Genomic DNA, 16,731 nt, shown 5'->3' with positions numbered 1-16,731 from the left:
CCAATTGGTGCACTTCATGAGCTCAAGTGTCTCAAAGGATGACTTCAAAAAATAAAACCTGTAAGTGCTAACACTATGCAGATGAGACATCTCTATATATCCTTCACCATGTCTGACTATACTATTGCCACCCCATGCTTGGATCAGATCAACTGATAGAACACCTGGTTGAACCTGAGCAAGATAGAAGCTCAACTACTGGGCACAGGAAAGTTCTTGGAGGAGTTTGCAGCTTTCTTTGATTGAAGGTACATGCCCACAATTAGTCAATTTAGTCTGTAGTTTCAGCGTGCTCTTGGGTTCCTTGCTGAAGCTAAACTCTCACAGAGCAGCATCCACAAGTAATGTTTTATACTCTGCAGCCGGTTAAGAGACTCCACCCCATCATGGCAGCTGACCTAGCCTTAGCTATACACTCCTTCGGGGACTACAGCAATGCAATATACCTGAGCATGGAGACATCAGCCCATCTCACAACATGGCTACCATGAGCACATCAGACCTGTCCTTTGTTCCTTACGCTATCTTCCCATAAAATACTGAATCAAGAACTCAATCCATGGCCTGGCTCAAGGATATCTAAAAGTTTGTCTTAAAGCTCCACCATGCCGAGTGTGGTCCACAACTCCACTGCTCAGGCACAATGACATTTTTCGGCACAAGGGTAAATCTTGGCTATGCAAGAGAGAGAACTCTCAGAGGCTAGTCTGAAGCTGGAATTAACTCCCCCATCACAGACTTCACCTTCCAAGCACTCTCCTTGCCTTTTTTAACACCATAGCAGCATGTATATAAAAATAACATTACCAAACTGAAATGCTACATTCTCCACTGCGTGAGCAGTACAAGTCACGGGACAGAAGTTAATCACATCTCAATGCATTATTAGACACTCATACTACAGTAATGAGGGCAGTATAAGAAGCTATATAGAAGAATATATAAATGTAATAGCAGCCCTCAGAATAGTGGCATAATCTCCTTATTTAGATGACATTTTAATAAAAAGCTCATTCCAGGAATCAGTGGAAACTACCTCAAGGGTTTGCTATCCCTCCAAGGAACATGGGTTCAAACAGGAAAAGAATGCCTTGATCCCAGCTCAGAGGATGATCATTAAAGGTCAAAAGTTGACTCCACCTCCAAAAGGCTTTCTTGTTCTCTTGCAGAAATTCAAGATGCTGCAAGACCAGATTCTGGAGATTTACCAGGCAAAAAGAGCTTCATGGCAGATCTTGATTTAAATCAAACCACCCTGAGTTCAGGCACTATTGTTAGTAAGCACACCAATGTATCCAGAAGCATCTTCAATCAAGGACAAATACCATTACTGGCTGAATAGATCACATTTGATTTATTCAATACCAGGATTTCTCTAGAATCTCAATATAAATTGTAGCAAGGTCTAATTCGCACCCATCTCAACTGTTTTACATCTCAATAAGGACAGGAAGAGTCTTGTTTCTCATTACCTCATAGCCAGATTCTTAAGAAAAATAAACGTAACTATCCTCCAATATAAGGATCTCTCTTGGAAGCTCAGTTTAGTCATCAATGCCCACACCATCTATCCCTACGAACCCCTGATTTGCTTCTGTGTATTTCATTGCTTTCTAAAATGACTTTTCTAGTTTTATCCCCTGTTGCTCAACGTTTTTTTTAACTGTTACTATATTCTGACTGTATCATTTCAGAATTCCTCTCCCCTAGGAATACCCTACGGGGCACCTCCTGACATCACTGCTTTGCAATTGTCCCCATGCTGCTTCTGCACCTAGGGAGCTACAGGTGAGAACTGGAAGACATGCTCTTCAAAGAGCAAAACAGCATGTTATAATGAGCATTTCTCTTTCCAACTGTGCGACAGGTTAACAAACACATGCTTTTCTAAAAACAGATGGATATATTCTGCTGCTCTTAGCAAAGAAATGTTTCACGTACTAGTCACAGCTGCCTTTCTCCAAATCAATTGTTTCATACAAGGCAGTTGCAGTTCTATTGATTTTGCAGATGCCTCCTTCCAAACAACACAGGCAGTGAGACAAGTTAGGGCTTGTCTACATTTAAAATGTTACAGCAGCACAGCCAGCGCTGCTGTAGCACTTCAGCATTGGAACTACCTACACAGACGGGAGGGGTTCTCTCATCGGCATAGGTAATCCACCTCCCCAAGACGTGGTAACTACATCAGCAGAACAATCCTCCATGGACCTAGCGCTGTCTCCAGGGGACTTAGGTCAGTTTAACAAGTGTGAGTTTTTCACACCCCTGAGGGATGTCGTTAAACCAACCTAATTATCTAGCGTAGACCATCTCTTTTTATTACTCTGCCCCTTCAGTGTCTTAGGCTGTGGCTACACTTAGCACTTCAAAGCGCTAAGTGTAGTCTAAGCGCCAGTGCTGGGAGAGAGCTCTCCCAGCGCTGTCCGTACTCCACCTCCCTGTGGGGAATAACGGACATCGCTGGGAGCCGCGCTCCCAGCGCTGGGGCTTTGACCACACTGGCGCTTTGCAGCGCCGCAATTTGCAGCGCTGGAGAGGGTGTGTTTTCACACCCTGCTGCAGCGCTGCAAATTTGTAAGCGTAGCCAAGCCCTTAGTGCTGGGAGAAATTCAGGGTAAAACCATTCCATAGGTAGAGATGAAAATAACTACATGGGTAGTCATCTTCCACCATTGAACTGGTGTTCACTTCCATGTTTTCTGAAGTGCACTGTCTATTCTACTTCTAAAAGACCCAAGCTTCCTTAATTTCCTTCATCTATTCTACAGTTTATTTGATGATCTTTTAAGAACTGTTTCTTAAAGTTCATCCTCAATTTTCTTTTCCCTTTACTCTGACTTCCATCCCTAGGACAAACCTAGACAATTCCTCTCATTCTTGAAAATATCTGTAGGTGCTCGTTGTAGCTTAGGCTCCTTTTGAAAGTCCCAGCCTTAAACTAATGTTTATTAGTATTTTCTAACAAGTCAATCGCTCCAGCTCCTTACTCTGATATTCTAGGTCTAGTCTCACCAGTGTAACATAAACAAGGACAATCAGCTTCCTGGCTTCTCTGTCCAGTCAGGTTTTTACAGGCCACATCAGTAAAGCCATAAGGGCAATATAAACTCTCTGCTGTGTTATTCTTTTATGAAATGTGGGAAATCGACTTTGAAACTGCTTGCTGATGAGCTGGAATAAGGGACCAATGAAACATGAAAGTCGGTCATATGTCACTATGTCTCACAGCAAGCTTCTTCAAAGCCATGCTGCCTTTTGCTCTGAGGAGCAGCTCTACTAGACAAGGTTACGATTGCTGCACCGTATGTATTGAATGGTTCTCGCAGCAACTACAGAATGACAATCAGCTAAGGTCTGCCACATTCAGAAAACCCTTACAGAGGACTACCTACCTCCTGTTTGAACTCCACAGTCTCACGCCCATCTTCTTCTTTTGTTTTCACCAAAGACATTTTGACCCAGGTTCGAAAACCACCAGAGAACTTCCAGCTGGAGTATGAGCTTTCGCAGTCTTTCATGAATTCTGTTTTATCTGGACTGGGGGGGCAAGAAATAGTGTTACTTCTCTGAACCAATTTGCACCAAAATATTTTACTACTTCAGGATGCTCCAATTGCAAAACTGAAGGTATTTTAAAATGCCTCGGAGTTACTTTTAACTGGGATTTGCTTGTTTGGACTCCAGATACAGTACTCCTAAAACATAACTTGTGCTAGGATTTTAATTTTTTTATCTGTATTACACACCTGTTTTGATCCAATCTGCAATGTATTTTCCTCTCACAACACCCCTGTGAGGTAGGGAAGTGCTATTATCCCCAATTTACAGACTGGGAACTGAGGCACAGATTACATGATGTCCCAAAGTCACAGAAGAAATTCTGGGTGAAGCTAGGACTTGAAGCCAGGTCCCCCACGTCCCAGCTATGGCCCTAACCAGTAGACCAGCCTTCCTCTCTGAATGACGTTGCTTGTCAATCCTTCTTGGTAAAATACCTCCAGGATGCCCAGCAATCAAGTCTCCACTCAATTATTAGCCTATATTACAGAAGCCCCTAGACACCTCAGTCAGAATCTGAGTCCCCCTACTCAGGCTAGGTTCTGTACGCGCAGCGAGGTTCCTCTCATATGTTTGCAGTGCATTCTGTGTACTTGATAAGAATGTGTTTTATGCCTGTACACTGTTGTCTTTAACGTCTCATTTCCTTGCTTTTAAGTTCTTGGCTTTTGTTGGTGATGTGATAGGCTAAGTATGGTGTTGTCACTTAGTTACCTTAACTTGTGAAACTCACATTCTGTTTGTTCCTGGAATATATACTGAAGGCCTGATTTTAAAACAAAACTCCCATTTTGCAATAATAGCAGTTGTTTTCATAACCTGATTGTTCCCAAATGAAGGCACTACCACGTAACTGCAGTGACTCGTAGTAGCAAAATAGATTACTTTGTAGTACTATGGGCTTGACTTTTTTTAAACTGCTGGTACCTGTTTGAGAGTAAATGGGGAAAAGGCCTAATTCTTCTGCGTGTAGCATCTGTTTTCCACCCAACCTCTGGTCAAAAAGGTAAAGAGCTGTGGTGTCTGATCAGCCCTTCTTTGGCTTAACATGAATATGCATGCAAGGGGGTGTCCCCAGGGCCGGCTTTAGGGTGATTCAGCCAATTCCCCAGAATCGGGCCCCGCAACGTCCCGAAGGAGCTGCCGCCGAAGTCCTGCCACTGTCTTCGGTGGCAGCTCAATCGCTGCCAGCTCAATCGCTGCCACGGAGGAAGGTCCCTCCGCTGAAATGCCACCGAAGGCACCGGCAGCCAATTGAGCTGCCGCCAAAGTCCTGGCACTGTCGGCGGCAGCAGCTCAATTGTTGCCGCTGTCTTCAGCGGCATTTCGACAGAGGGTCTTTCCTCCGCGGCTGCGATTGAGCTGCCGCTGAAGACAGCGGCGGGACTTCGGCAGCAGCTCCTTCGAATCGGGCTCCGCGGTGCCTAAAGCCGGCCCTGGATGCCCCATCCAAAAGTGACACCCCTGCCAGGGAGGTGAGGCCATATGTTATAAGCTCAAATGTTCAAGAGAAACCCACGTTCAAGTTTCACTACATACATGAAAGAAGCAGAACTAGGGGCAAAGAAAACAGTGCTCAAAGGAAAAGCATTAGATTATCTTCTCCTCCACCTTGGCAGATCAAATTCCAGGGCATTTAGTGGCTCTAGGAACATTTAGATCAGCTGTTTGTTAAGGCACTCAAAGAAAAGGACCAAGCTTCGGATACGAGAAACCCCCACAAAAAGGAAATGGGCAAAACATCAAACAAAAAGCAAAAGCAAATGAAACAAAACATGATTCAAGGGAGACTGGGTCTCACAATGGCTCATTTTCCGTTAGCTGTAAGAGACAGTAATGAGCAGTACAGTCATAGCTCATGGGGACAAATCCAGAACAGTCCAACGCTTTATCACTTTGCAGCGGAAAATGTATAATTAGAAGTTTACCAACCAAACAGGCCCATCACAAGCCTGAGGAATGACTAACCTACAATGTCCTGGAAGAACTTTCCAAGCCAAATCATACAAGGAAATGGAAAAACTAGGCAGTACGTTATGAAACCAATCTGCATGCTACAGCCCTAACTTTTCATAATGAAGGGACATTGATTGATCAGTTAGGCCCAAAATGTAGCACTTGTGGGCTTTTAAAATGTTCAATTCAATGAATTTGGGAGTAGCAATGAGAAAGCATTTATCTATGCTCCTGTCTGTGTCTCCAGTCTAGACCATTGTAGCACTGTACTAGAGTATTACAATCAGAAAATGAAACTGACTAAAAAAACCAGACCAAGCTTTTTTTGGGGGGGGGAAAGGGGGTTGCTCCCAATTACATAACAATGAAGAGAAAGTTAGGGTTTTCAATTCACTTTTAACCTGTACTTAGTGAGGTAGGTAAAATTGTGTTGTATTTTAAATACAGAATTTAAACTGACTAATTTCCTTTTGACTCTCCTACAGTACAGCTGCTGAAAAGTCCGCTCTGTCATTGCTTCAGTCAGTGGTTGAAGTGGATAGAAAAGTATGGGGTGGGGGGTGTCTGACATCTCCACATCTGCCCATCCCATCCCCCAAATTAATTCTGCCAGCACCTCTGCTTCTCCTACGGCTTCTGGGTTTCTTTATCACACTCTCCCAGGCTGTGTGTGTGGAGGGGGAAGTCCTGCAGTTGGGTCCTTTTTTCCCCCTTCCAGGCTGGAGAAGCAGTTCTGGGGCTCTTCACCATCCCTTGGCTGAGTGCTGCTGGGGAAAGGGCAGAGGAACCAACCCACCCCTGTTGCTCATAGGAGGGGGAAAGAGGGAGCTGAGCTGAGCTCTTTCTGGTCCTGCTCCTGTGCGAATGGTGTCCGTTCTGGAGGGAAGCGGGAGAGAGCTCCGTCTGCCTCTTGCAGCAACCCTGACTGGACGCTCTTCCCCAGGAGACAGGTAAATGGGGAAAGCAGCCAATCAGACAATACGAAAAATGTGCGCCCCTCAGCACCCCCACCCCGCTGGTGAGAAGCGTTATTTCCCACACTTTAAGCACTGGCTTCAGTTTTTGCCAATTAAACTTCTCTACATATTACAGCTTTGAAACCTTGAACTTGCAGCAAGTGCTCTATAATACAATTCCTAGCGCACCCTGCAGCTGAGGCTCTCAAAGCACTTTAAAAATATTAACTGAACCTCTCCCGTGTAAAGTAAATTATTGTTACAATTTTACAGATGAGGAAACTGCAGCACAAAAAGGCTGTGGCTTGCCCAGGGCCAGAGGCACAGAAAAGTGCTCTCCCGATCGCCAGTGTTATGGCTGGAGTGCCAGACAACACCTTCCGTGATAATATACTTGCTTATTATGGGTTTATCTAGATGGACGCTGACTAACCTTTGACCACAAATACTAGACACATGGGATACTGCCTAAAATATTTCATGACTAAGGCATTGATCTTGCATTAGGATTGTCTAACTGGAGCCCTACTGAGTCCCACTGAAGTCGAAGGGATTCAGCGGAACACCAGGGTCTGGACTAGCAAATCCTGATACAAGATCCTGGCCCAAAAATGCCAATATATTGAACCAAATTTCTGTTGATTCCTTTCATTATTGCTCTAGTGTAAGAGTCTCTTTTAAAGTCAGCAAGCCACAAGGTACAATCGAGTCAATTACATGGGAATGCCATATTTTTAGAAGTTCTGTTCCTTTTGTGTTTTAATTCACTAATCTGTACAACTCTGTGCGTGGCAATCTAGGCACTAGGGACTAGTGGTGAATTCTAATTAGATCATTGAATAGCATAGGCTCCATTCCCAAGTGGGCAGTTATGATTTAATTCTGCTGTTCATCTTGCAACACTACAGAGATAAGGAAATCATTTTATTTTAGATTTGCTAAGATGATACCTACCTTCTAGATTTTCTGTGAAGTTACGTTTTCCTTCCTTCTGACCCAGATGTTAAAGGAAAGAAAAACTCTTTTCTCTAGCTTCACTTTTTATAAACAAACGTTTCCTTAATTTTCCTCACTACAATTAATATTGGCATGTACAGCAGCAACCTTAAAAACCGCACACGCGCGCACACACACACAAATGGCAGAACCAACAACTACCCCGGCTCCAGAAACAGCCTACATTCTACAAAGGCATAAAGAGCACAGCAAGCAGTGAGTAAATCTGTGATTCTGACATCTGGTTAAATTCAGCTAGAGACAGTCAGGCCCAGCACAGGTCTCTACGCTTGGTTAACCACAAGACTTGGGATACAAATCTCCAGACACAACAGAGGCCCGCGGCAGCCTTCACTGATGTCGTTCACTGTGGAATATTAAGCATAGACACACAATATATAATAAAGACGGACACTGCGTGGAACTTCTGCCCAAAGGCAATCATCCAAGCCCACCAAAGTCAATAGGAGTCTTTCCACTGTCTTCAATGGGCTTTGGATCATGTCCATAGATGACAAGAGCTCCTAAGAGCAGAGAACATTTCACAGCAGCCAGTCAGTTATTCTCCAAAGCAACACAAAAGCTAAATGCAGCCCTGGCATAGGAATGCAGGAATTCTATAGGATACAACCCATCAGCCATCATATTGCACAGTGTCTTTAACAGGAATTAGTTTATGTGAACTGTTGTGCATATCACTGATGAGAAAGAATGCATTATCAGAACTAGCATCACCTTCTATCATTACAGTGAGTGAATATTATTAACAACACTGAGCAAAAGCCAATAACTGGAGTTTTAAGACCGTATAAAGTGATACAAATAAAGAAAGATGTTTTATAAATATCTCAGTGCTGATTCCTGCATCAGAGTGCAAGCTCAGTAGTTGGACGGAGGGGAGTGAATTGTATGAAAATTATTTAAACAAGATACGTGCTTAAATAGACATCTACTGGAAATCTGACCAAGTCAGAGCAAGTGCATATATGAATCTATAAGGTTTTTAGATTTATTTCATGGTCAAGCTTGGACTCTTCAATTATTCAATCTACTTCATTTCTAAGGCTCTCAATACTGTAGCTAATTGTAGGTTACCAAGGCAGCAATATCTAGTACACGAAAAACTAGAATAAAAAGAAAAGCAAATTATAAAGTCAATGATTCATGCTAAGCTTAATTTATATTGAAAGTTACAAAGCAGATCATTACCCAAAATTCATTTAAACCCGGACTCTCAGCTAGAACACTCACTGTGTTAAGGCTCTGTTCACCCTAACTGAACCCATCATATACTGCCAAGTTTACTAAAGGACTGTAAGTGTTAGTTTGTTCAAAGTTTATGCCAAATCCTGCTTGCCTTACTGCTGCAAATGGACACACAAGTCTCTTCGGAGTCACATTCTGCAACCAGGGGCAGGGGAGGCACAATGGGTCGTTGGTGGTAAGATGGAGAGTGAAGCGAGCCCACTCCACAGTCACCCGGCAGTGACGGCTCCTGTCGTGTGGGGCTGGGCCTGGCTCTCCACTCCATCCATGGCACGATGGTGCATGGGATCACAGTGCCATCCAGGTTTGGCCCAGCCACTCCCCATCATGATGGAGGGGTGGCCGGACCAAATTTGAGTGAGTGGCCACACAACCCCCTGCACCATGTTGCAACCATTGGAGCAGGGAGCTGGAACCAGCCCCACAGGACAGGAGCCACCGCTGCCAAGGGAGCACAGTGCAGGCTTGCTCACCAGCCGCATGTGAAAAGGCCCCCCATACACCCAAAGGCTGCAGAGGGGGCATTCACCCCCTATGAGCTCTGTCACTGCATCAACCCGATTACATGTGGATCCAATTTAAACCATTCAATTTCTCTACCTTTGCAGCTCTGGTGCCTTCCAGTGCTGAGGGCCAGGTGGGTCAGCAGGCAGCTTCTTTAGGTGTGGCGCAACTTGCCCCTTTCCCATTGGTTCAGCAATTATGTCATCTCTGATCTGCCTAATTATGGCAAGCCGGGGGGCCAGGGTTCCCTCAAACACAATTCCCAGCTACTGTGCCTATAAGCTGTCTGACATACTGTGCCATTACGTAAACAGTGCTTAAATCCTGCAGTGCACTGGGGCTCTTTGTAATGTTCATTTTTAAGCAGTTCCAACCTACTCACTTAGACACATACCGACCCTTGCAGAGCTTGAATATGGCACAAAAAGGGCAGGCATCTGGACGTGCCAGTATTCAGACTTTGTACGCTGTCAGCAAGAGACTGACTGGCTGGCTGACTCTATATGGTAGAAACAACACGGAGTCCGGTAGCACCTTAAAGATTAACAGACTTATTTGGGCATAAGCTTTCGTGGGTAAAAAACCCCACTTCTTCAGATGCATCTTTAAGGTGCCACTGGATTCCTCACTGTTTTTGTGGATACAGACTAACACAGCTACCCCTCAGCAACATCTATTACATAAAAACTAGAAAAAGAAAGCAGATTGTAAAATATATGATTCATACTAAGCTACAAAACTGTTTTCTTCTACTGAAATAGCAATAGTACATTTGAAATACCTGGACATTGATACTTTCTGGGATGTTCAGGCACTAAGTAAGATTACAGAAGATCAGTACTTATTATGAAAGCCAATGTTTTCCCTTAACCATTGAAAAATGCTTTGTGGAAAATTTTTCAGAAAAATCAATTATTTGTTACCAAAAAGCACCTGCAATTTAAGCCCGTTGAGGCATCTGTTCTATGTTTGTGCTGGCTGCTGTCCAATCAGGCCCCAACCTGGCTGAGGCCTCTAGAAGCTACAGAAATACAAATGTTGAGGATGATAATACTAAAAATATTATTCTCCCCTCCCCGCCTCAGAGGACTGGCTGTCCCCATAATCCATATGAACTATGCTGTGGTGTGTGTTTTTTCTGGCACTGCTCTCTTTTCTCTTACCACGTGTGTGAATATTACTGTTTTCCCAATGTAGGACCTGATTTAAAGCCTATTGAAATCAATAGAAAGGCAGACTCCCATTGACTTCAGTGGGCTTTGGGTCAGGGCCAGAGAGAGCAGCAGAACCAAGTAATTGTAATTAAATGCAAAGACTGAATAACAGTGCCCCCCCCCCTCCCCCGCCGGAGCAGGTAAGGGAGGCTCAATCAAAGGGTGAGGTTTTCAAAATGCTCAGTGTTGGATTAATTCTGCTCCCACTGCAGTCAATGGGGATATGGCTACACTGCAACTGGAAGAGAGCCTGGCAGGTCTCACGCTAGTGCACTAAAAATAGCTAAGTAGATGTTGCAGCTCAGGCTGGAGCTTAGGCGCTCAAGCTGGGGAGGGGGAGGGTCTTCTGAGCCCAAGCCACAACATCAAAGCAATGTCCACACTGCTATTTTTAGTGCGCCAGCGTGATCCCCACAAGCACAAGCCCGGCTTGCTCCCAGCTGCAGTGCAGAGATACTGTGGGAGTTTTACCATTCACTTCAATGGAAGCAGAGTTTGTCGGATGCAGAGTGCTTTTGAAACTCCCACCCGAACAGGTGAATCGTTTTGTAGAGCCTTACACGAGGGACCGGAGTAACTATGTTTAAGCTTTCAGATAAAACATCACTGATTCTTTTTAATCATTGATTTTAAAAACCCCTAACAGAAATAAAAACAGAAAAATAATCACTCTTTAAAATGTATTTCCTGTCTGTATTTCACTTCCAGGTCATCCATAGCAGCAGCACAGACTGCACCAAAGATACTGAATGGCCAAAAGGCAAGTGATGAGTGGTGGCAGCATTGATCAGAGGTGATTTTTGCCAATGAAAACCATTTCCACAGCTCAAAATTCTTCAGTCACCAACATTCATGACTAGAAACCAGTTTTTCCAAGGCATGAGAGTGCCCCAAGCTAGCCCAAACACACACCTAAAATCAGTAAAAACAGCAGTGGATAACAAGAAGCCCTACTTTCATTCTACTAGTAACAATATGCATCTTACAGTATATTTGCTAGGCCACACCCTTTATTCCTGTGCATACCTGTTGAGGAACTCCTGGAAAGAAGAGAACAGAAGATAGTTTATTGCACTGAAATCCTGGTCTGTTTCATTTAAATGGAACTGCAGAAACACCAGTTCCCTTTTCTTCACATCTCGAGGTCCTTGGACAATCAAAGCATGTTTCTATAAGCACAGAGAAAGAGACAGAGTTATTGACAGAACTATGAAAAAAGTAAAAGAATCCTCATTTCCTGTCACTAATGTATGGCAGAAACCTAGTATACATGGGGATTTTCATGCCTGGGGTAAGTACACAGCAATTAAGATGTCCAGTGAGAATGATTTTTCAGCTCTTGGAACCTGAAGAGTGATCCTGGCTAGTCTAGAAGTATGTCTACACTTCAAGCTGGGAGGAGCAGGGCAGGGAGGGGTGAGTGTAAGTTCCCTCTAAACTGTGCGGCCGCGCAGCTGCCTATTAAGCCCCACCCAGGGATGCCTCTCCCCCAGCATGGACTTATAGACTCATAGACATTAAGGTCAGAAGGGACCATTATGATCATCTAGTCTGACCTCCTGCACAATGCAGGCCACAGAATCTCACCACGGCAGGGAGAGGCGCCCCTCCCCACTGGCCCCAACATGGACCTGCTCTGCCCAGACTTGCCGTGGCCGAGGGAGAGGAGCCCCTCCCTCGACCTGGCCTGGCCCAGCCCTGCCGGAGCTGCCAGGGAAAGAAGCCCTTTCCTAGGCCCACCAGAGCTGCTGGGAGAGGAGACCCTCCTTTGGCCAGACCAGGCCCACCGGAGCTGCCGCCGCCAGGGAGAGGCACCTCTCCCCCGGCCCCAGCTGCTGCGGCGAGAGAGGGCTGGGGGGAGTCATCTCTCCCCACTGCAGTCCCAGGGCAGCCTGCACCCCACAACCCCTTATCCCCAGCCCCACCCCAGAGCCCAGACCCCCCCGCACCACAACCCTCTGCCCCAGCCCTGAGCCCCCTCCCACACTCTGAACCTCTCAGCCCCACCCCCACCACATGAATTTTGTTATGTGCACCAATATGGAGGTGTCACATACCACCTCCATATTGGTGCACATACCAAAATCCATTCCGCACATGGATGGGAAAAATTAGAGGGAACACTGGTGTGAGTCCCAGTTCAAGGAGCCATACCCATGTCAGCTCTCCCAAAATAATACCCTAAAAATATAGTGCGGGCCCAGCATCACGAGTGGCAGAGGGGCCAGCCTCCCCGGCACATTCCCACCCAAGGCTAAAAAATGTGGACATATCCTAGGTGGAGGCCCACTGGAAGAGCAGTGTTCCATAAAATACTCTAGTAAAAGTCCATGACATTGCAGTAAGATTATTGTAAGGTGAGAGGGTACAATCTAGTGGATTGTGAGTCCAGGAACTCTGGTTTCTCACCTGGGGCAACATTTAGCCTCTACATCCCAGTTTCTCCATCAGTAAAAGAAGTGCTAACTAATTAACACTTGTAAAATGCTCTGAGATTTGGATGAAAGGTGCTATGTAAGTATGATACTGTTCTGTGCCACTGCTACAGGCTACTCATGTATGTTACAAAGACCAGTACCTTGTCAGGGCCCAATCATACATTCTTTATGGAATCACACCTCCTATTGACTCCAACCTGCCTTGAAGTCACTGAGAGTTGCATGTGCACAAGGAATGCAAGATTGGATCCCAAAAGCCTCTTCCAGCAGCCCCTGGATGACTTGAGAGCCTACCTGAGGAGAAGGTGGGGATTCCCTGCAAAACAGAATGTCACTCATCTAGCCCAAACATCTCAAATGAACGACAGACAAACCTTGACTGACAGGCTTTGAAAAGTGATGTCAGGGAGCAGAACCCCACTTTAAACAGAGAAAACATACTATTGTACATGAAGTTGCATACCAGACAGCATGTTCAATACAGATCCCTGATCCTGCAATTTGTTGCCCGCAGGAGAAGTCCCGCTGACTCCAATGGGACTCTCCGCACAGGCAGAGAGGTCTGATAGTGTGGAGTCAAGCGCAAGATCAGAGCACCAAGATTCTTAACAGGTATCTAATACATGCAGCACAAAATGCAGGATTTTAGCAGACTGACACGGGCAGAGAGAGAGAGAACACATTACAATTGAACCTAACAGCCTTTGCTCTGAAATAAATATCAACACAAAGAAGAGGGGTGGGGGGCAGCTCCCCAGAAAGAAGTGGACAGACCATGGGAAAAGCAAACAAGAGGAAAAAATGGTTGGCATGAAGGGGTGTTTACACAGACAGCTTTAAAAAGAGTAAATTAAACATGAACAACCATTTTAAACTCAACTAACTGGCATGTTTCAGTCTGTTTTTATTTTAAAATTATCTAAATATGATCAAAAATTGCTCTTGCAAATGCAGCAAATAAAGGTGAACTACAACTCGATTCCTTTTTACGTGAGCATCACCACTATGGGTTCACTTGATATTCAGTGCGTCTTCCTAATTCTAATCAGTTTAGTTGGGCGCCAAATTCACATGAAGATTCCAGCAAGTTTGGTAAAAATGATATTACAATATATGTATGTACAGCCACACATGGAATATGTAAAAAGGGAATCTAAGGACCTGTCCTGCTCCAACTGAAAGTCCATGGAAAAACTTCTGCCTTCAGCCAAAGCAGGATTCAACAAATTGAACATATCTCACAATCTAAAGTTGCATGTCAGTTTTGATTTTTATAGGAAATGAACCAAAAGTTGCACTGTCAAAAATATCTATTCCGTTCCATTCTATTCAGATTCTTATGACACACATATCACTCAGCTATCTGAGCATCCACAATAAAATAACCAACTGATCTCTGTCACATTTCTAAAAATAAGGACTGATTGTTCAAAAAATGTTAAGAAAAAAGAAAGCAAGTATTTCACAGCAGTTCCTGCATAACATATACTGTTACTTTGGAATGCTGAAGTGCACAAAACAACCCCATCCGCTGAACTCTGTTCCTTTGTCTTTTTAATTATTACCATGGTTTGATTAGTAAAAGGATCTGTGTAGTTGATTCTCTGAGTGGTGCACTCAATTTCTCCTGGCTGACCTGGGTTTATCAGAGGCGGAATGTGATCATAGTAATGATGCTTGCAGCTAAGCAGCTGAGCCTTGCCTGGGTAAAGTGCAATACCTGTTTCAGGGGAAAAAAGTTGGAAGAAATGTAAATGAGAGTTGATTTCTTGCCCAAGTGGACTGTCATTCTAAGATTTAATCCTGCAAGGTGCTGAGCTCCCAGATCCAACAAAGCATTCCAAGTTAACATGTGCTTAACTCTGCTGGACCAGGGCTAGAGTGCTCAGCACCTTGCAGGATTAAGCCCTGAGCAGCAGGATAAAAAAACCAAGAAAACAAAACCCTTGCCTGTTTCTCTTTCAGGGCCTGAGCCAAAGCCCACCGAAGTCAGCGGGAATCTTTCCATTAACATCAGAAGGTGCTGGATCAGGCCCTAAAACCCCAATCCAGAAAAGCACTTAAACATGTGAATAGGCCTATGGAAGTCAATGGGAGTCCTCAAATATTTAAAGTATTAACTGTTTTACTGGATCAAGCCCTTAAACCATACTGTATAAATGCATATTGGGAATATACAACAGAAGTAATGTACTGTCCATGGACTCTCTAAAGTCACTGGCTGACAAAAGAAAAGCAAAAAGATGTTCCTTCCTATGGCATCAAATAGGCATTCTAATTACTAAATACTATATCAAGCTAAATCAAAGGTATCAAACGTGTCAACAAATTATCCTCTCTCATCACTTTTGTTATCAGGTTGGCAGGCTATTTTTTTCACCCACGCTGCAACTAATATATTTAGCATAAAGTACCACAATGCTCAAGTCCAATGGTGGGTATAAAAACTTCATGTTTTTCTTTCCGGCTTCCCTCTCATAAAAACCAGCAAAGCTCTTAGGCCACATTTAGTCTAGGAAACACAGATTTGCTTGAAGATAATGTAGATCAACTACTATAAATAAATAAAATGCTACATGTGATAAATGACCATAAGATTTATAAACCTACACCAATTACTGAAATAACCTGTCTGCCCTCACATAAGAAGTCAAAAAGGGTAGTGGAGAGCATCTAAAATACATTGTGCAGATCTCCAGTGTTCCATGCTTGGAAGAAAAATCTGGTCAGTTTTAAAAAAAGTTAAAAGTAATTTCAGGTCCTACAACTGCCTCTGGGCTCCCTGCCAATTTTTGTGGTTTTATAATTAGATTATTTTTTTTAAATGTCTTTCTCCCCTGTCGCTGTGTGAAAGACTCACACAAACCATAGGGGAAACAGACAAAGGCCCTGACCTTACAATCAGATCCATGTCAGTAGACACCTGAGCTTGTGAATGCAGCTCTCCACAAAGGTCTGACTGCAGAATTGAGGCCTAACTGACTACAGAGGAAATAATTAAATTAACTATACACAGAATGCTGTCAAATGCACACAGTATAGCTGCAAAACCCCCAAATATTTTCTCTCTAATCTTTCAACAATAGTGATGGGAGGGATTACTCCTAACAAGAGTAGGTGGTAACATTTTCAGACAGAAGTGTGATTTTTAAGTTGACTGTGTCCCTTTGAGTAAGCCGCTGCTAATGCTGATTTGAACTGTATGCTCTACCACACTGTGAATATTAAGTGGTTAAATTTTTTATATATATACAAACCCACAACACTACTCCAAAACATTTTAATAAAAGTAATAGTCACCAAATAACTGCCATATGATGCTCTGATGTTGTGTTGTGATATTGATACGGTGGAGCTGTTTCACTGTCACTGCCTACTGATGCAATGCCAGTGCAAAAGCAGACTATCACAGTATGATGATTTTGTGGCTGCCTATAAAATCCTTTTAATGTAAAAGCTCTGCCTTCTTTTGACCAACATTATTTCCTTGATACTTCGAGGGGCAGGGATCCTAGCAGTCAGCCATGCTGCTTTGGCTAGGTTAAGTAGCTTAAGGAGCACTCCTGTGGTCAATGCTCTTCTCACTCCCAAGAGATCAAGATGAGCCCATTCAAGTCTGTGGACTGCAAAAAAGCCTCATATGAGCTCCTGAAGAGCTGCATGAGCCTCTAAAGCTAGTATTAACATTATATATGTTCAGATTCAGCAAATCTGTCTCATAATAACCGAGAAAAGGTTCCATGCATTGATGTCACCACCACCATGGGTTAAACAAAAAAAGAAGCAAAGCCCAAAGCATTTTTTGCATCATTTGGACCCACATGGAGAGTAAATGGCACC

At 43.9% G+C, this 16,731-nt stretch overlaps 1 protein-coding gene across 7 annotated transcripts in view; it reads right to left on the bottom strand.

Annotated features, from left to right (window-relative positions):
* The window catches only part of PACC1 (proton activated chloride channel 1), an 80,863-nt gene that overhangs the window by 3,770 nt on the left and 60,362 nt on the right, over window positions 1-16,731 (bottom strand). For all 7 annotated transcript variants that reach the window (XM_045010831.1, XM_045010837.1, XM_045010833.1 and 4 more), the window contains 3 exons: window positions 14,457-14,611; window positions 11,480-11,622; window positions 3,396-3,540 (listed from right to left, as the gene is read on the bottom strand). In XM_045010831.1, coding sequence (XP_044866766.1) covers window positions 3,396-3,540; window positions 11,480-11,622; window positions 14,457-14,611 — 443 coding nt within the window. The remainder of the gene's footprint in view (window positions 1-3,395; window positions 3,541-11,479; window positions 11,623-14,456; window positions 14,612-16,731) is intronic.

The sequence above is a fragment of the Mauremys mutica genome, chromosome 3 (assembly GCF_020497125.1).
Source record: "Mauremys mutica isolate MM-2020 ecotype Southern chromosome 3, ASM2049712v1, whole genome shotgun sequence".
NCBI classification, from domain to species: Eukaryota; Metazoa; Chordata; order Testudines; family Geoemydidae; genus Mauremys; species Mauremys mutica.
The sequence above is the reverse complement of the archived record's forward strand: the minus strand, read 5'-3'. Positions and strand labels throughout refer to the sequence as shown.